The sequence below is a fragment of the Microdochium trichocladiopsis genome (assembly GCF_020744255.1).
Source record: "Microdochium trichocladiopsis strain MPI-CAGE-CH-0230 chromosome Unknown B0I36scaffold_15, whole genome shotgun sequence".
Classification (NCBI taxonomy): domain Eukaryota; kingdom Fungi; phylum Ascomycota; class Sordariomycetes; order Xylariales; family Microdochiaceae; genus Microdochium; species Microdochium trichocladiopsis.
In genome coordinates, this window is record NW_025763558.1 from 447957 (window position 1) to 466906 (window position 18950).

At 53.4% G+C, this 18950-nt stretch overlaps 7 protein-coding genes across 7 annotated transcripts; 3 read left to right on the forward strand and 4 right to left on the reverse strand.

Annotated features, from left to right (window-relative positions):
- Positions 1 to 688: 688 nt before the first annotated feature.
- Positions 689 to 2755, forward strand: B0I36DRAFT_356242 (uncharacterized protein; the record flags this gene model as incomplete). Its single annotated transcript, XM_046157574.1, has 3 exons — positions 689 to 2230; positions 2531 to 2715; positions 2740 to 2755. 3 exons carry the CDS (start codon positions 689 to 691, stop codon positions 2753 to 2755), a joined length of 1743 nt encoding a protein of 580 aa, XP_046004524.1.
- A 2520-nt stretch (positions 2756 to 5275) lies between these two features.
- B0I36DRAFT_356243 (uncharacterized protein) lies at positions 5276 to 6575 on the reverse strand (the record flags this gene model as incomplete). Its single annotated transcript, XM_046157575.1, has 3 exons — positions 5276 to 5331; positions 5700 to 6060; positions 6348 to 6575. 3 exons carry the CDS (start codon positions 6573 to 6575, stop codon positions 5276 to 5278), a joined length of 645 nt encoding a protein of 214 aa, XP_046004525.1.
- A 1630-nt stretch (positions 6576 to 8205) lies between these two features.
- Positions 8206 to 9804, reverse strand: B0I36DRAFT_228040 (uncharacterized protein; the record flags this gene model as incomplete). Its single annotated transcript, XM_046149104.1, has 1 exon — positions 8206 to 9804. A coding segment is annotated over one exon (1599 nt), but the record flags the coding sequence as incomplete, so codon positions are not given.
- A 1747-nt stretch (positions 9805 to 11551) lies between these two features.
- Positions 11552 to 12055, forward strand: B0I36DRAFT_369960 (uncharacterized protein; the record flags this gene model as incomplete). The annotated part of the gene is made up of 1 exon (XM_046159854.1): positions 11552 to 12055. One exon carries the CDS (start codon positions 11552 to 11554, stop codon positions 12053 to 12055), a length of 504 nt encoding a protein of 167 aa, XP_046004527.1.
- Positions 12056 to 12469: 414 nt separating this feature from the next.
- B0I36DRAFT_389691 (S-adenosyl-L-methionine-dependent methyltransferase) lies at positions 12470 to 13919 on the reverse strand. Its single transcript, XM_046161354.1, has 5 exons — positions 13771 to 13919; positions 13580 to 13708; positions 13220 to 13482; positions 12961 to 13102; positions 12470 to 12851 (listed from the first exon to the last, which is right to left on the reverse strand). Exons 1-5 carry the CDS (start codon positions 13884 to 13886, stop codon positions 12575 to 12577), a joined length of 927 nt encoding a protein of 308 aa, XP_046004528.1. The 5' UTR covers positions 13887 to 13919; the 3' UTR covers positions 12470 to 12574.
- A 1735-nt stretch (positions 13920 to 15654) lies between these two features.
- On the reverse strand, positions 15655 to 16326 carry B0I36DRAFT_369962 (uncharacterized protein; the record flags this gene model as incomplete). The annotated part of the gene is made up of 1 exon (XM_046159855.1): positions 15655 to 16326. The coding sequence occupies one exon, from the start codon at positions 16324 to 16326 to the stop codon at positions 15655 to 15657; it is 672 nt and encodes a 223-aa protein (XP_046004529.1).
- A 1969-nt stretch (positions 16327 to 18295) lies between these two features.
- B0I36DRAFT_356247 (uncharacterized protein) lies at positions 18296 to 18883 on the forward strand (the record flags this gene model as incomplete). The annotated part of the gene is made up of 1 exon (XM_046157576.1): positions 18296 to 18883. The coding sequence occupies one exon, from the start codon at positions 18296 to 18298 to the stop codon at positions 18881 to 18883; it is 588 nt and encodes a 195-aa protein (XP_046004530.1).
- Positions 18884 to 18950: the final 67 nt, after the last annotated feature.

An 18950-nucleotide genomic window follows, 5' to 3' on the forward strand; every position in this document is an offset into this window, starting at 1 on the left:
GGCGAGACTGAAGACGCTTAATGAGAGGCAAACTCGAAGTTGCTATTCCCTAGTACGCCCAACGGAAAAGATGCTGTCGTAGGGTATCGAGGTTATGCAGCTCAGCAGGGCACTGCGCCCCAGATTCTTCTACCCATACAACGATGACTGTGATAGTTGCTTACCTCACGCCACTGGTAGTAGGCGCTCGGACAATCCGCCTAAGGACCACATCCACCAATTACACTGATCTGCTTCATAACAAGTAGTTTTGACACGTAAAGCTACTAAATCGGGCACTCGGTCATATACATGGGATTCAGGTCAGCCGAAGAAGGCAGGAACGGCAGTACGCTGCTGAGTTGTTCGGAAGGCACTTCGGCGTAACGAGACTGGCTGTCTCTGTACGGATCCTTGCTGAGCAGAGCACAATAGAAACGTATAATAAAGCTATATCAAGGTCGTAATAGGCCCTATGGCCTATGCTGTCTATTTAGTGTATCTTCCACATAAACATCACAAACGGTGACAAACATTGATAACAAACTGAAACAGGGTGGTTTTAAGACTGGCTGATCATATATCCGGCAGGAATAAAACGCCCCCAATTTCGTTGTCGAGTGCTGCGAGCCATTGGGGCACTGACAGCCAAACCAAGCGACAGTTGGCACGCACGAACGACGTCCTTTGACACCGTGAAGCTTTCACCATGGGGACCAGACGACGCGTAGTCGTCTCCTGGTTTCGGAAAGCCAAATCTACCTTCCAGCCATCGCACACCCCGAGCAAGCAGTTACCACCACAGGTGCCTGAAATACTCGTGTTCGTTGATGTCCCTGATATTGACAACATCCTCTGCTGCCTCTCCGTCATCAAAGCCCATCCTAATCACCGCGTCAATATCGTACTTACACCCCGCCCCGTCGACTTCACCGTCAAGCCTTACCCAGGTCCCGATGATGCGCCGGGACAACCCGGCCCGGTGGGAAGGGCCCTTTACAACATCATCCCTCGTCTGCCAAATGGCAAGCCCGATACCACCACTATGGTTAGACGCAGGATGCAAGCATACACGACGCCGCCCGATTGGGTGAAAGAAATCGAGGACGAGGAAGTACTGCCATACTTTGCCACTCCAGATCGGGTCTTCGAGGCCAATGACTCGAATGGGCTCAAGAAGGACACATGCCACTACATGAAAGCGTCTGCCTGGCGCATTTTTGACATGCTGTGCGAAGCCGGAGTCATTTCATCCGACACTCTCATTCGCTTTTTTTGGGACCTGGAATCAATGGAAAAGGTCGCGCCAGGACTAAGGCACGCGGCTCACGTGGCCGACTTCACATACGGCTATACCACGAAGATTCACCCGCCCAAAAATGAGACACCCAAACAGAAGAAAAAGAGAGAATCAAAACAGGAAAACGCCAAAGCAATGCTTACCCGATTTCAAGAGATACTGCTGGAGGAGGATCCGGAGAAACGCAGGGAGATGTTGCGGGGGTACTGTGACATTTTCAGCCAGGCCATGGCGACGAAGTACAACCGCAAAAGCATCCTGTCGCCCTTCGACGACTTGATCGCAGAGCAGACGACATCATCGGCCAGCTTCCAACCAGGAGACTGGCAAGCCGTGATCGGCGGGCCTTTCACCGAAGCCTTGAAGTGGATCGAAAAGGGGGGCCGATTGTCAAAGGTGACGGGCATGGCCTTTTACACAAAGGGCAAGCACAACACTCTCCCCAACCAATTCAACGTCGGTGCCGACATCTGGTCAGCCTGGCATTTTCTTCAGAAAGTTAAGGAGAAGAATATTCCGTTCCTGATCATGCCGACAGAAATTGCCAAGGCACCAGAGTGGAAGATCAAGAAGGAGGACCTCGACACAATCTTTGCAGGGCACGAGGACATCAGGACAGTCGTCGAGGAGTTTACCAACCAGTCCAAAACTCTCCAAAGCATCACGCTCTTCGACTGGATCACTAGCATCATTGCGCGTGACCATAATATTCTACCTAGCAAGCCAGTTCTTCCTTACCTGGCGGAGGAGGTAGTGATCGAAAGCGAGGAGATCGTAGACGGCAAGAGCGTTAAGAAAAAGCACGTGGAAGTGCATGAAGTGCCGCTTCCAAAAGACTGGAACGCATCTACATATCCACCTAAATTTATACTTAGGGTCAGACCAGTCGACCCAGAAGAGGGCGGCAGCGTCAGGATGTGTTGGGATGACCCTGGCGAAGAACATGAGATCGTACGCGAGTTCCATCGCAGGGTCGTAAAGGAGATGAGGAAGGACCTCGAACCGGTCCCCAAAGAGGAGATGGCAAGGAGCTTACGTTGTAAAATATTTCATTGCTTTACTTGGATTAGTCAGAAGATTTAATTTTGGGGCACTCTGTGACAGTTTGCCCCAGCAACGTAGAGGGAGTTGGGGGAAAGGGGTAGCCTGTCCTAGTGTCCCAGTCATAGAATCTGTTGTTGCCTTGTACGCAAGCCGCGAGCCACAGGTGGAAATCCCGTCGTTTATACGTCCTCTGTATCCTCATGCTAGGTGCAATTTCTCGCCACTGTCCATGTTCAATATCATTACGATATCTGTAGCAGCCCCAAGCAACCCTGTTTGTGCCCCGTCTGCCGCCTTGGTGATGATCTCCTCCCTGCTCAGCCCATCGTCGGCCTGGACGACCAGTTTTGTTGTAAATTCGTATCCGAAAAGTGTTTTGAGCGGGATGAAGGGTAAATTGAGGTCGCGCAATATAGGGCGATGGTACCTTGAATTACTCTAAGATATCGAAAAGGGTCTTTGCTGAGACGGACGTCGTTCGAGGCTCGCTGTTTCTGGCAAGGTCCTCGATGTAGCTCGGCCTCCAATCCCGCCAGCTCGGTCGGGATGTCAGTTTTGCGCTCTAATGGACGCGACAAAGAAGGGCGCCTGGCCTAGCTAGGGACTTTGCCAAGTATCAAGAAATCGCTGTCGGCCCATACAGGCAGACACCCCGGCAGCAAGGCAACTGCTGCATGCTGAAATGTGGTTCGCAGGCCCATGGTCCATAAGTGATTGGCCTGCGTCACTGCGCTGCAGCGGCCGTCTGCAAGATGCGCTGTATTCGCTTCAGCGCACTGCTTCATCGACAGGGGCATCCGCCCAAGCTCCTCTAGAAGCTTTACAGCGTCTATGGAAATAAGTCTTACTTCAGGCTCGGCGGCTATGGAGACGAGGAAGTGGTGCAACGCATCGGAACCTTCGTCGCTCATCAGCGCAGGCAGCGAAACGTGCTGCTGAAGTACCTGTGTGCCGAGGTGGATCAGGCAGCTCCGGCGCGGGCGGCCATCAGACAGCCCGGTTCGCTGGACAGCCAGTCTGCATGAATGATGGCAGGTGCGTAGGTGTAGTTTTTGATATTGAAGCACGCACGATGATTAGCTAGAACATGGTGGAGTGGGCAATACGACGGCCAGTTCAGCAAAATCACTGCGGAGCCTTGCCCTACTGGCTTTACGGCGAGGCAGCCCCGCAGAAGGAACCGCGAGCGAGGCAGCCATTGTACCTCTGGATTCGATAAGGCAGGGGCGGGCCGGGGCTCGGGCTGCAGGTCGTCCCTGATATGCGGACAGTCTGCCTAATGCATGGCTAGCAAGAGCCATGGCGACGTCATGCAAAAAGCATGTAGCCGCCATACATCGGTTGACCCTGTTGAGACAACTGCACGGCTCGCATGCCGCTTGTGGCACGCAGCTCGGCATCGTGAATCCTCCATGGCCCCCTCGGGAGCCTCGCCGCAATCGTCCCGTGCAGCCCGGCTGCTTCTTCAACCCGACCCGCGTCATACCAGGAAGAGATATTCAACCTTGACCAGGGCAGGCCGGCAGGCGCATCCACCACCTGGACCGCATGAGAGGCTGCGTAAATGGACTGTAACCGCTACTTAAGCAAGGACAGTGGTGCACGGCTGAACATTGATTCGACTACATATGATATAATTATCGCCGACGAGACTTTGGGACAAGCGCGACTAGGGCAGGGATGAAGGCATCAAAAGCAGAGTTTCACGCTGATAATCTAGAGCTAGGATCAGTCGATAATAACACGGCCAGTGGCGCGATCTCGTCGTCGGCAGACGTGCCTACTTCGCAGGACGCTTCTCGTTAAAAGCCTACATCCACAATTAGCTCCGACGACCACGGCATATTATCCATAACGAAATACACCTTTCGACCACCTTCATTTTTCATAGAAATGTCTCGTGGTGACTTGCTCCTTAATTGACTGTCAGTCCCAGAGTCCCATCCTTCTAATGCACCACAGATCAGTGTAGCCCCACTCGTTACAGCATCAATAGTCTAACTTAAGCGCCACTCACGAACTATCCCAGACGAAGAACAGAAAATATCAAGGATGCTGAATTTGATATCATTGACAATTCCGTGGTGCTCTTGACGATGGGCTCTCGAACAGTACTTGGGCACTCGACCAATGGAGCTCAAGCCTGCTCCGCCCGCCGTTGGCCTCAAATTGGGACAATGCGACACAGGAAACCCGCAGAAGCGCCGGGCCTGCTGCCGCCCAACCTGCTTCGAGCCAACCGAGGCCGAGCGTCAGCCCTTCGTGGCTGTCCAGGATGTTATTTGCAGCAAATCATCGCAACCCCGACAAGCATCTTTTTCTGAACATCTATAAGTCTCTCGAGCGAGGCCTCCGCGTTATTGCTTATCACACCAAGAATGACTACGTTTGGTCCCCTTGTGCTGTTATCCCTTCAAGCCAAATCGTGTCTATGATATGCTTTAGCAGGTTGTGACTCGATTCGAACGAAAGGAGATAATCGGATGGCTCACCAATCACCACGCCCCGGGTTCGTCGCAGATGGAGTTCAGCTGTCGAAACGATGTGTAGAAGACTTTCAATTGAGACAAAGATGTTCAAGTGCGTGCGGCAGTTTCGAAATATAGTAGTGGGAAGCGGGCAGTCTTCACCAATAATTACATTATTGAGGTAGCAGAACTCGTTCATACCTCGAACGGCTATGCAGGATGGGACACAACATGGAGGGATGTTAATCACTCCTCTTAACGCATTATGCGAGCGGACATGATCTTCCTACTTGGACGATGTGACATTTGCGTATCGAATCCTCGCAAGCGTCCAAGGGGATCCAAACCGCGCTGGTCTGGATGCTTATACGCGCCAGAATGGCAAGAACCTCCTGCGCCTTGTACACAGCTTCGTAATCGAGGCCGTGGACATGGTAATACCGTGAGGCCGGACGGGTGGTAAAGAGAATAGACAGGGGCGGATCTAACTAGGCGAGGATGTCTTGGCTTCTGCGGTCTTTGAGATATCAAATCGAAAAACTGGACGCGTTTGTGTCTTCATTATGCTGCTCTTTCTATTCTCGGGCGCCCCTCCATCTGGTTTTTGAGCCACTCGGCAAGGTGTTCCAGGGAGGTTGCTTCCGCAAGACTAGAGTGCCCCAGGGGGTCTCGTTCGGATCCTTGGATGTCCACCCTCTTCAACCCTTGCAATGTACAAAGATTCTGTATGTCTGTATTATCCTTAAAGGACTCCAATCCAATCTTCTCTATCAGTTCACTATCGAATTGAAGAGATAAGTGCCGCAGCCGTTTGCACTGTTTCAAGAACTGGATACAAGTCGACGTGCTGCGGGAATTGCTTTCCCAAACTATTTGCAGCCATTCGATGTTCTCGCGTCCGATTTGACCAACTGCCATAAGGAACATGGTAGCGCTATGCGGGCTATCGAAGCAAAATTTGGTGAGGCGAAAGGCCAAGGGCAGCGCTTCCTCGCGTATCTGCTTATTGAGTCGAAGAACCGATGATGCTTTTCTTAATGGATAGTAGAAGCCGCTGGGGTCCCCTATACCCCGAGGAAAGTCATTGTGTTGGAAGTCATCGTTGTCTACAATTCTCCACTCCACTCGACGCAGCGCGAACATGTAGATGATTTGGCGAATCTCCGAGGGCAAAGTGCTTAGCAAGTCAGGCTTATGCTTAGAGTCAGGGTCAGGGTCAGGGTCAGGGTCAGGGGTAGTATTTCGAGGTGCTCTCATCAGCGTATAGAGCTAGGAAGATGATGCATCGTCAGCTTGGTATAAAGTTACAGCCGTATTACACGATCGTGAACGTGGGGAGGACACCGACCTTCGCCGTAGACTGCACGTGCGACGCCTCGGATTCGGAAAAGAGGAAGGCAAGTTTCAGTCCGAACACGTAGTGAATATCAACATGAAAATTGTAGGAGCCAGCACCACGATCATGGCCAAGTATTACTGAGTCGCCGTGATACATCACTGTCTGGAGAGCGCTTTGTCAGCAGCCCGCCTCATCGTGTTCAATTTGCTAGGTTTACCTCAATTTGCCCTTGCGCCAGGGAAACGGGTCCGCTTCCCTTTCCACGCTTACCCCTGGGAAACTTTTCGTGTTCTCTCTCGATTCGCTGGCGACGGTCGCTGGGAACAGGGTCAAAGTCGGAGAAGAGGCGCGGCGTGCCCGAAGGCGTTGAGCCGCTCGACAAGGTCCCAGCTCGAATCCCATCTCTCATGTCCACTTCGGTCTTGATGGGGCTACACTTTGCCATGGCTGTGCCAGTGTGAAAGTAGATGAACCAAAACAAACATACAGAAGAAGTTGTGGTAGTACAGTACCATCTTAGAAGCGTTCAGTGAAGACCATATACACCACCACAGTATCTTGTTGGCCCTGCTGGACGGGCATCCGTCACCTCATATTCCAGGAATGCTCATGGTGGAGGACTGTTGAATACTATGGTAGGTACTCGTCTCCATGTCTGACCAACCCGGCCCTAATTTCCTCGGGCCCCATGTCCAATTTCCCTTGAAGGCGCAGCATGATTTGTGGAGTTGAAGGCATGTGTGGGGGTTTGTTCGAACAAGGTGTGTAGACATGGGTGGGGGTTTGTTGGTTCCCCTGTGTGGGTACAGGTCGCGGAGACAGGTGGGGGTTTGTTCGGACAGGTTTGTGGACACGGCTGGGGATTTGTGGGCGCAGGTCTGTGAGTACAGGGGTCCAACATAAGCACGAGACCAACAACGAAGTCACACAAAAGAAAGGGGAGATTGCGTCTAGCATACAGGTCTGCAGAGTTTATTCAAGCGCATCGCGTAGACCCAGGCGTGCACTGTCGCGAGCGAGTAGTTCCAGCCCCACCTACTAATGCTCTGCCCAGCAGACCGTCCACTCTCAAGGCACCGTTGTCATACATTCTGGAGGGATGCGCTCTCGTGCGACTTGCATATAAACGGCACGCGAGGGTCTCATTTTGTAGAGCCAGGACAACACGCGGAGTGGTCTAAAGCGAACGCCGTTCCCCCAGCCTCCTGCTTCATTCAGCTCGATTATTTGTCTAATTACCCTCAAGTCTTTCTGACGAACATCTGCTTGACTAATATACAATTATCGATTGATGAAACATGACATTGGCGCTGAAGCTGTGAAGCGGCGCCTCAGAGGATCATATCCCAAGGCTCCTAAATAGACCTGTGATAAACACTTAAACATGGACAATGAATGGCCGGCTTGCCTGGTCGAGCCGGTTTGCCTGACTGTCTCAACCCCCCATGATAGCCCACACTGAGCCTGCAAGGTCGCCTTGTCACTTTGTCCCGTTGATCTGCAACTCTTGGGGAAAGCTCCTAAAATGGATCGTGGCTGCACGATGGTGCCGAAACCTTGCGGCTACCATGCCCGGTTGAAAGCCTTGTCTCCTGCTGATTCGACGCGAGGACGGAGCCTGTAGCCTTGCGACTGGACCAATCAACCTTCGCTATTGGCAATTTCTTGGTGAAATGGCTTGCAGGGTGTCCCTGCCGAGGAACACCGGGGGCACCGTCCGTATGCAAAGCCTGCTTTGTTGGTTGGTCATGTGACCCATTGATGAATAGTCGGTCATTCTGTCCGCTGTCCTCAAACTGCCATGGTCACTTTGTCCGTGGTCCTACTCTCGTATGTATTCGTCGCATCCACGGTGGGGAACGCACACTCGTGGTGCCATTCCGCGTTCTGCAAAGTGATGCCGATCTGCTCTGACCATTGATGACAACAGCAGGGCAACTGGCTGACACATATGATTGGCGTGCCAATCACAGAGGCTTGTCGGCACCCGTCATGACTACGTCGGAAGGTACTATCGACGAGTGCCCTGCGTCGTTTGTGGTGGCGTCAAGAAGACTGAAAGTGGTGAACGACTCGTTGACGGCAAGCCAATGTTGGCCTCTCGCGAGACGAGTCGCTAGCCACAAGATCCGCTCACGTCTCTCATCAGTCATTGACGCGACTTCAAAATACTTCTCATCATCGTCAATCTTGTCGTCCGCGAAGAAGTCATCTGGGTAATAGTTGGTTGTCCACGTCAGCCCCTTCATGGCGAAATCTTCGGGAAGGGGGCGTGGAGTCGCCCTGCCGGCAGGCAAAGGAAACTCTTCGCTCTGGAGGCGCTCGTGGGTGCGGTATGAGAGAAGCATCGAATTGAGCAGCTCACAGACCAGTTCCCAAGGGAACGATGTTCCGACCGTATCAACAACGTTGTTGTACTGAGCCGCATGATAGAGAAACGCCAAGGACACGTGGAAGAACGGAAAGACGCTGTCGTCCCCACGCCGCTTCAGAACAACGCCTGCTGTCCCATTTGCCAATCGTAGAGCATCCTGCACGTCTGGGTCCGATGCGGTGTCGTGAGGCGTAGCTTCCTGTTTGAGCTTTTGTGCTTCGGCGGGTTCAGCCTTTTGCTGAAAAGCTTTCGCAATAAAATTGTCCTCCTTCCCGTAGCCCATGATGGCACAGCTGTTGGCCACAGCCGTGTAATAGCCAAACTCCATCCAGCGCCTGCCGATTTTGGTGATATGGTTGTCCAGCGCAGCAAGGAAACTATTCGTTGAAGACTCGAGCTCGTCCCGAGACTGTCCAGTGAACAAGATCCCATGACACTTGACGTACTCTGCTTCGATCGACGCGAGCTTGAGAGCCTTCCTTGGTCTCTTTAGCAGCGGATCGAATAAGGTAAGGATAGACTCGCGCGCCGAAAGGAAAGGTGCTGGCGCGCAAAGTGATTTTGCGTAGTAAAAGAGTTGCTGCAGGGCGTTTGGTCTGGCCAGGATGGCCAAGTGATGGTACAAGCGACCGGTCGGGGGTGCCTTGTCGCTTGCTCTGGAGTACCAGTGGCGGGCGACTGATGTCCAGATCTCCCGATCACGAATGTCATCGTCCTCTATCGCCATCCTGTAGCGAGAGAGATCGCCCAGACATTCGATCCACGTGTCCTCGAATGCAGGAACGGTCTCGTACAGGAGAGCCATCATTGAGTAAGCCAAGTAGATGAAGGTGAGCATGTATTCGAGCGAGGCTGGCAGACGATGCCGGAGAAGTTCGAGGAATGAATGAATACCATGGCGCCACATACGCGCGGGCATGGCATATTTGGTGGCAAGTCGCTTCAGAGCCGGGCTCGCCGCTGGATGCTGGCTGGCCAAAAAGAAGTCATGATGCTCATGGAGCAGTGTCCGATGAAGAGCTATAAGGGCTTGCCATTGTTCGTTGTTCAACTTTGCATCATTCTCTGAGGACTGTGCATTATCAACCTCTATGCATTTCGACTCAACCATGACCAGCCCGGCGTAGATGCCCTTCACCTCCGCAACAAGCTGATCTTGACTGATTGCGCGAGTCTCGAGCTGTTTGAAGGGCTCCTCCACAGCCGCAGGCAACGGCTCGGCAACCTGCGGTCTGGTTGGCTTCTGCGGCGAGCCATCCTTTTGCGGTGTCCACAAAGAGCCACCACTCGTTGTCGACCTTTTAAAGCCGGGGTCATGGTCAATGTTGGCGTTGAACTGTGCCCTCGATAGCCGTTGAGGGCTGGAGCTGCGGCCTCGAGCTGTGGCGGATGAGTCTGAGCTCTTGCTCCTCTTTTTGGGGTTTAAGGGGGATGTGTCGTCCTTTGGGGGCGACTCGTCCTCGTTCACCTCTAGGGCCAATGACGGGATGCTGGACACCGTAGAGCTCGGCGCACTTGGCTTTTTGCTCTGCGGTCTGCCGTCCCAAGTCAGCGTGGGAACATGAGACGTTGAGCAGGTCGCTCGCCGTGGCCTGGAGTCTTCAAAAAGCCGCATGCACAGGCGAGCATGGGCAGGACGCGCGGGAAATAGTGCCCCATGCTGGAGGGCCCGACACCACACTTACCTGCGAAATTCGGAGACCAATACCGCAAGGTCGTGCGTGCTCAGCATATCTGAATGGGCTGATTTGATGTGCTCCTTGATGGCGTGCTCGACAGCATCTACGTCCTTGCCACAGCCGCCTAGAGGACAGCTGATCTTTGCAGATCGCCCTAGGAAGCTCGTGTACGAGTTTTCGATGCCCTTGCCCTTGGACATGATGTACGAAGAAGCAACGAAATCTGCACGCTCTGGCGCAGTAGACGGCCTCAGGCTTAGGGACTTGAGTAGCACGGATGCTGTGTGCCCAGGATCTGGATGCCGGCAGTATCACACGACGAAACCTCGCACTAGAGTTTGAACGTGACGGTTGGTGCTCTACTCCTTCCGTGGTGGCACTGGTCCTCGAAAGAGCCAGATATTCGGTGTAGCTTCGCGAGACGCTGTGTGAACGCCGATGCTGTTAATCTGAAGCGATATGTCAGCACTCGAAAGGCGGCGAGGGAGGTCTGCCCAAAGAGCAGCCAGTGGTGCCGGTCGGACAGTGCGGGTGTCATTACGCATGCTTCGGAACCACAGAAGCTTCTCTTGACGGCAAACAGGACGCGGCTGGGCTGGACTTACCCTTATTCGTAGACCGCTAGCTTTTGGAGTAGCACCGTTGACGGAGAAATTATGCGGAATAAGTCGACAGGTCTGTTCTGAAGGGCGATGGACATGATGTTTTCGACCGGACACAAGGCAACTTAAAGCGCTCATGGACGTCGCTTTTGGGCAGCCTGCGGCTGGTGGGCGTAGCCTACCCGAGTGGTGCGCGCACCATGTTGCCGGAATACATAACGCTCAAGTCATTGTCCTACAAAAGCACGCTGAGCACTAACGCCAATCAGCAGAACGTGGTGCACAGAGAGGTGTACCGCTAATCTTCGGCCTTTCTACGTACTAAGGGACGGAGCTGGTGTCCCGGGCGGACCGCTGTAGTATTTCAGACCTCCGACAAACTTCAGGTAGTGTCTCCGCAAGTTATTTGTACAACCTACTATGGTACATCGTCCAACTGATTCATTTTCAGTCGCATGCAATCCTTCGCGTTCTAGGCGACGTGAGGGTAACCTGCCCGGAACACCAGATACTCGCTCGGCAGACACAGCGTGCCAGCTGTCGCGTACGTCAGGGACTCCTACTTGAACTATCCCACAATACGGGCGAGACTCATTTCGTGGTCATCACCCATACGAGAACGCATCGTCGAGGACGAGAAGAAACATCAACTGTAGGTCTTAATCTAAATCCGTCCAGATGAACGATCACCCGTATTGATATCTTGTGCTCTACAGGAGCCATCCAACCTCACCAGTCATTCACTTCTCGATCATACTCACGAACCATGGCCAAATTACTGGGCAATGCGAACGGTTGTGACAGCTCATGTGCAACCCACGGCTGCCAATTCAACCTCATGCTGGCCAAGTTCAAGTTTGCCGTTCTTCCCGTCGTCAAGGAGGAAGCATCCGTTACGCAACACCCCGGATTTCAGATTCCGATCCAGTACCTGATCAAGGGGTCCGCTGCTCTCAGTCTGTGCGAGAGGCTCCCGTACACGAAATTCGTCGAGCACCTCAAACTACAGGGATTCGATATCAGAACAAAGCGGATATCGATCGAGCTTCACCTTCCCGGAATCGGCTCGCATGAGATATTCAATAAGGAGACTTGGGACGAGAATATGATATTCCTGCGGAGTCGCGGCACGGAGTTTTGCAGCGTCGATGAGATCATTCGTGTCTACTACTTCAACATAACGCTCTTCCACCTGGACCTCTGCCTACAGGAGAACCAGGCATGTCAAACCTGCCTGTCCCGCCTACCTTTAGACGTCCTGCTACGATAACGGGTCCTGAGGTCGAATAGGCGAGGGAGTGATCCTTGGAGGGATTGTCGTTTCGGCAGCTACAGATCTCGCTCTGTGACGCAGTGGTTATTGCCAGCAAGCGCAAGCTGGGATCTCAAACACTGGAGGCACTGGGAAGGGAGGCCAAGCAGATGTTGTGAAGCTGCATCGGTCAGGCCTCCTCCGCCTGTTTTCAAGACCAAGAATCGCGTCGGGAGGGAAAATGGTGAAGTGGATGGAGTTTACCAGACAACTTCTCTGAGTACTTAGCATTCTTAACATGGGGCACATTGATACTTATCACAAGTATGTTTGCGGGCGTATGCGAGAAATGTATCTGTGGGCTTCAAAAATAACGCTCCTAAGCTCCAAAGACTGATTGATCGTGCTTGTAGTGCTATTAGGCACGCCTATGAGGTTTTGGGGAGTCCAGAAGATGTCTCAGGGACCTCGAACTAATCTTCAGGAGCAGAGCATTACAGGCCAGGCAACAGGGAATACAACCAAGTTTCTCGCACCTCAAAGTGCCTTGCGTGCCACAGTTACAGCCGGCGAGACTTTGGTGCACGCGCCCACCGCACTCCCGGCCGAAGCCTCTAAATACGCAGCCTCAATCTTTTTGCGGAATTGTACCCCGCGATCGCCTGCCATCACATCGCTGTGGCTGAACTCGTCCAGTACGTTCAGCTGCGACCAGGTCAATGCCTGGTACAGCACCGGTGGGGGATCGCAAAAGCGCTGCACTGCGTCGGTAAAGCCTTCCTTCTCGAGCAGGCTAGGAATCTGTGTGACCCAGCTATATTGCATCAATGTGTCAGAAGAGGGTTTGGTCGTTTTGGTCAGGATTAGGGAAGCAAAAATAGCATCACCTGAGGCTGGCTTAGGCATCAAAAAGAGGAGCTTACGTAAAGTCAAAAGCCTTTGTTACCACGCCGAAAATCTCATCCATCTCGGTCGTACTGGTATCGATGCCGGCACCCTCGCGTACGAGGATGCGGTGGTGGCCGAGAGGCTCTACTTCTTCCCATTGCAAAATGCCACCAGGTTCTAATAGTCATGAAAGCATTATTAGTTCTCTGAGCTTTTGCACCCACATCCCTGACCCGTGTCGATTTGCCAGCTCGTGCTGCGTTGATTTCACATTTCTATAAAATTCTGACTAACTTAGAAGTTTGTGCACGTGACGAATTATTCGCCGCGGATCATCAAGTTGTCGAGCCACTAAGACCACGAGCCTGATATGGACGAGGTCGAACGTGCCCCACAGCTCGTTGGGAGGATCAGTCAGGATATCTCTGACGTCAAAGCTGAGGTTCTCTGGGAGCCAGGCAGCGTGCGGGAATTGCATTGAGGAGATGTCGAAGCCATGTAGGGCAAGGGCGAGATCCTGGAGCTCTGACGAGCGGGAAAGGTCTAGAAGCCAGATCCTAAAGCGTGTGAAAAAGAATTCAGTCGGTGCGACTGTCAGGAAATGCTGCTCTGCCCTAAAACAAGTAATTTAAGGACTGGGTTATGACGACCCACCCTGTTCCTGTCGCTAAATCCGCGACTTTGAGGCGCCCTGTCTCGGCAGAAGTACGCAGTTGCTCACGAACCCACGGATGCAGAAGATACCGCTGTGTTTCTTTCCATAGATAATGCTGGAGATTCAGTCTATGTCGAGTCTTATTAGCGCATGTGCAAATGCATACGTAGGTCTGAAGTTTCATACTTACCGCGATGCGGCTGCGTAGCCACGGGCTAGAACGTACTTGTCATCCGACTTGATGTTCTGGGAGCTGTCGACCGTGATTTGCTGCCGGGGTTGCGATCGCAGAGCGGCATGCGCCATTTCGTGTTTGTTCTGTTAATACTCGGCCGCGACTTCTTATCGGCGACCAAAACTGATGATGGGAGCAGTCGCACCTTAGTGTGCCGACTTGGGGCATTTATTAACTTATTATGCCATGGCTTACGAACTTGTTTGCTTGCCGGCGGACAAGACATCCGTTGACTTTGTTGTTTCTCAAGTGAGGTCGCGTCACACCAAAACCCCGCGTGCATTGGGGGTGGCTCCTTAACAGTGTTGGTCTGCTCGCTAGCAGTCGGAAAGGGAAGAGTAGTTTCTTACATATTTTGACAATAACAGACATTGCCGCACTCACAGTCCTCGAGGTCGTTGGCATATTCGTGCGGTCCTCGCCCCTCCCGCCCTTGCTCAGGACCGTGTAGTGTCCATCCATGGTGGCCCGCTCTGGCGCCTCAAAGTCCCTGCGCATGGTGTTCAAGAACCACTGGGGACGGTCTCGATCCTTCCGGAACTCCCTCTCTCCAATGTTCGATGGGGACTTCAGCATGTCGCTGTCATTCAAGTATCTGCGCCTGCTATCTAGATGTTCGGTAAGACTGCGACCGCGGTGGGCCGGTTGCATTGTTGCACTCGGACTTCACGACGCACCTTATATGGTGGGTTGGCCAGCGTGATCGCGGCCTATTGGAGCAGGGCACGAGGTCGTCTCTGGGCGAAAATCGGGGCCTTGCTGCTATGGCTCGAGTGGGGCTTTTCGAATGACCGCCGGAGGCCGAGGGAGCGGACATCAGGGCCCCACTTGATGCAGGAGGCCAAATTCTTCTCCGACAGGTGATGGCGAGCACGTATTGGGCCCGGACATGCACCACGGCCGATGACTGCTACGATATGCACGGGGTCATGGCGACGATTACTTATTATTGACAAATAACAAGCCGTATGAGTAAGCTCTCGCGGTCTTCAATCGCCGGCCGGCCGCCCAAACAGCTGCGATGCAGACGGTGCCTTCCCTGCCGCACGCGCAAACGCTCCATCTTGACCCAGATGACCGTAGCTAACGGCCTTCCGGGGTAATCCCCTGCACAAAAGAGGCTCTGGCCCTGTGCGCTGCCAAGAGACAGCCCAAGCACAACACCAGCAAAACCTCTCCACAAATCCCATTATATCGCTGTCTCTTCCCCCACGTTTGCAAGCCTTAATTCATACACGTCGGTCGCCGGGTGTATCCAGTCCTTCAACGGCGGAGTCGTCAGCAGCTGGCTAGCTTCGCGCGTGAAGGCGCCAGTCACGGGTTGCATCGCAAACAGGGCGGCTGAGTCGGCATGAGGCCCTCCTACAAGCCAGCTGGTAATGTCAGTATCTTGTAGACACAGTAATTCAGGCTGAAGATGTCCGTGGACCCATACTTGCCGCAGATCCCCAAATGTCAACCGACCGAGGTGCAGGAGATGCCCGATGGTAATGTCAGCGGCGCACAGCGACAGCATGCTAATGGTGCTGGAACACTGTTTCACTATGAAGTGGAGATGTTCTGGAGGTGGTATGACGCCGTGTAGTTGCAGTTCGGACAGCCCGAGAGCTCCCGGTCGTGGTGTGAGGAAAGCCTGGAGCACAGCATCCCACTCCTCTAGCGCTATGGGGGCCTGCCGACTGGAAACGCGCTGTCCTGTGAACCTCAGAACCTTGAGGGTGGGGAGAAGTAGCAGTCCGCGGGCGGACCACGCTAGACTGGTACTCGTTGCTGACCCCATGCTCACGCGTGCCGTCACGATGCTGATGAGGCTATGTACGGGTACTCGGCCAAACATCTCTAGGGTGATGTCCGTCCCCAGTATGACCTGGCCGACTTGTCCTCGGGGCGTCGGCGCCAGCGTTCTGCGGTTCCCATCGGCCGCTGCCCGCTTGGGGGAGGGATGATGTAGATGCACTGGACGTTTCGCATGGCCAGGATGCAGGAGATGAGTGTCGGCTGAAATTCCCTCATGGCGTCTGCGAGTGAGCGGAAAGGAGGAGCCCTGCTCTGGCCATGCTTCTGGCTGACGGGACTGAGCATAGTAGCCTTCGCCAGCTCCGTTGCGACCTCGTAAGACCTCTGGTAAAAGAGGGGCGGGCTGAACGATGTGCGAAGCCAGTCGGACAATTCGTGTATTGAGGCAGGGTACATTACCCAGTAAATGTCTCGGACATTTTCTGCGAGAGCTGGGTGCCGCGCAATCTCGACAAGGTTCTTCACGTCTCGGTCGAGGATGGAGATATACGCGGAGCTGTACAGGACACGCAGGTAGGATTGTTCATGACTGCAGACGGAGAGGCGTAGAGTTTTGATGTCCCGTATGTCAAGATGCGCCAGTATGAGATCTAAAAGTTCGGGCGGGAGCGACCCGAGAGACGCATGCGACCAAGCCTTCGTGCTGTTATCGCAAGTAGAGCCCTCCATCGCGATGAGGCAGACGCTCGGGTCTCCAGAATATTTGACGGACATATGGGTGGATTGCATGGGCTGTCTTGCATTAGTATTGTCTAGAGCCTGTAATGAGGGCATATGAGATGTACTGTGAGGCCCGGTCGACCATATTCAACCTGCGCGCGGAAGGAGGTTCAGCGCCTTGTACTGTGAGACTCCTCGAGGTTACCGTGATGTGAGAGCGCCGTGATGTGTCTGCAGTCTACTCTTTTGCTGGCGTGGAGCCGGGTGCAGGTCGTCACCTCGCAACTACCGGGGAGGAGGGAAATGAAAATAGACGCAGAGACGGGATGCGTGCCGGGCTTATTCTTCGAATTTGTGACGGTTGTCTAGCCTCGATGGTTCAATTAGGCGGCGTCATTTCTCACTCCTCTAGCTGCGGCAGCTCGGGGTGGTCTGCGAGGCAGGCATGAAACCACGGCAACGGTGCCACCGCCGCAGTCATGAATATCTAGGCAGCGATGAGCATGGCCCCAAAGCAAAGACCTCTGCTGCGTCTGATGATTGACGCCCTCGACCGCCCAGAAAACTGGCGATTAAGCTGTGAGCATTTACTAGGCCTGCACCACCGACCCTTCGCCGTTGCCCACCGTACAGGGCCCGGCCAGCCTGGTCGTTCTATGGAATAACGCATGCGGCGACCGTCTCGATCTGGCCAGAGGCAAGGCTCGCCCCCCGAGAAGACACAAGCGGGTCAGTTACAGAATCCTGCGTACCACACACCAATACAAAGGATCTAGATCATGGCCAGTAGCCCACCAGTAATCCATTTTGTCGTCACGAAGGGCTATTATAGGCGATCAGTGTCTTAGCATCTAGAACCCCCTTGTCCCATGGTCTACCTACCACTCAAAGCTGGTGCCGGCACAGTCAAACGACACAACCAGCGGTCACAACCACCCGACTGCAAAGTCGCACAGGGGTTGCGATTCCCTTATAAGCAGGGCACGGTAGTCCAGAACCAGCGTCGACTAGGCAGGTTACCACAAAGGCCCAGCCACTGGAGCCATCATGGGTTGAGCATTACAGCAAGCGAAGATCGCAGCTGCTCCAGGTGCGGCTAATTGGACATGGCGGTGCCCCCTCACCACAAAACGGCCCCAGCCAACATATCAACTGGTACAAGAATGTCTGATGCTTCGAGGCTTTGCCACTATCGGATGAGCATAGAGCCATTGAATGATGATTGGGAAAGGCATAACGAGTCTATCCTACGTAAGCCCTGGCACTCTCAGTGCACTCAAGTACACGGACGCGACTGCCGGTCAGACGGAGTCGAAATAGCAAATACCTTGGGTGTTACGCAAACTCATCAAATGGTGCCCTGGGACCCCAGGTGTAGAAGGAGACAAAGCAGGGGGTGCCAAGGACGGGCCACTGGACGCTGAGGCAACTCCCGCGAATAGGTTACCTCCTGTCTTTATATTCCCGGTCCCGCGTGCATTCATATCGGCTTCCTTCTTGGAGATTCCTGAAGGACGCTGAGAATTGGTAGACATCGAGCCCGCCTCTTGGTTCTGCTATTCGGCATGTATGGCTTTGCTGACCATCCATGGGTGGCGTATCTCCTTGACCAGCGCCAGGCAGTAAAACGAATGGCAGAGGCCAAGTATCGACAATAAGATAGAGGCCGCGCGCCGTGGACAACCACTCTCACAATCGCTGTTATTGGCACCCCTATTGGTCTACAGAAATACTGCTCCTTTTCATAATTATGTAAGTTGAATGTACAATTGAAACGTTAACGCACAATCTTAACTGAAACCTGAATACCTGTCTACCTCGTTTACGTTATACTGCTATTTGAGCATGTCATTTCTCTTTGTTATCCTACAATTAGCAGGAAACGCGAACCAGTAGTTATCCTCCTCCCATGGACAAGCCCTTATACGACGGGTATTTAACTTGGCCAATAGCACAATCGTCCTGACCGTCTTGTCTCTTCCATTACCGCCAAAACTGGCACCACAGCGAAAGTCGATATATCATGACGTTCTTACATAAAATCTACCTGCTACTTGCTACCACCGCCGTGGCTTTTGCTTCCCCACAGGCTATCTCAAGCCATGTCAACCTTGCCCCTGGATATGATAGTGGCCACGCCGACATCGCCGTATCCGACATCGCGCAACCCTCCACGTTATCCTCCGCTACCTTCCCTAAGCGTGAAAGAACATTTGAGGATGTCCGCTGCGGTTGTGGTATCAAACTGAACAGGGGCGCCGTTGACAATGCTAGAGAGAGATTTTTCAATCAAATGGACGACTTTCCAGAACTCGCCAGGGTTCCTATAGGGAAGAACTTCACCGCCATTGACCCTGGTCACCAGGTAAAGGCCTTTGTTATCAACTACACCCAAGAGCCATTTACTATCACGAACGAAGATCTTAGGGCTGCGTGGGAGGTGATCGCCAACGCTTGCGGTGGGGAAGACGTACCAGGGACAGCAGGAATCTACGACCAAGGGGCGGACATCAGATCCGGATTAGCGTTTGGCTACATGGAAAATGATAGATATGACGCGGAGAATTGGGATGGGAGCATATGGGCGTCGACCTTGGAAACATGCCCTTAGACTGCGAACATGGTTCTCTTCTAGTCTCCAGATCTACGGCCATTAAGAAAACTGGGACCTGTGAGAA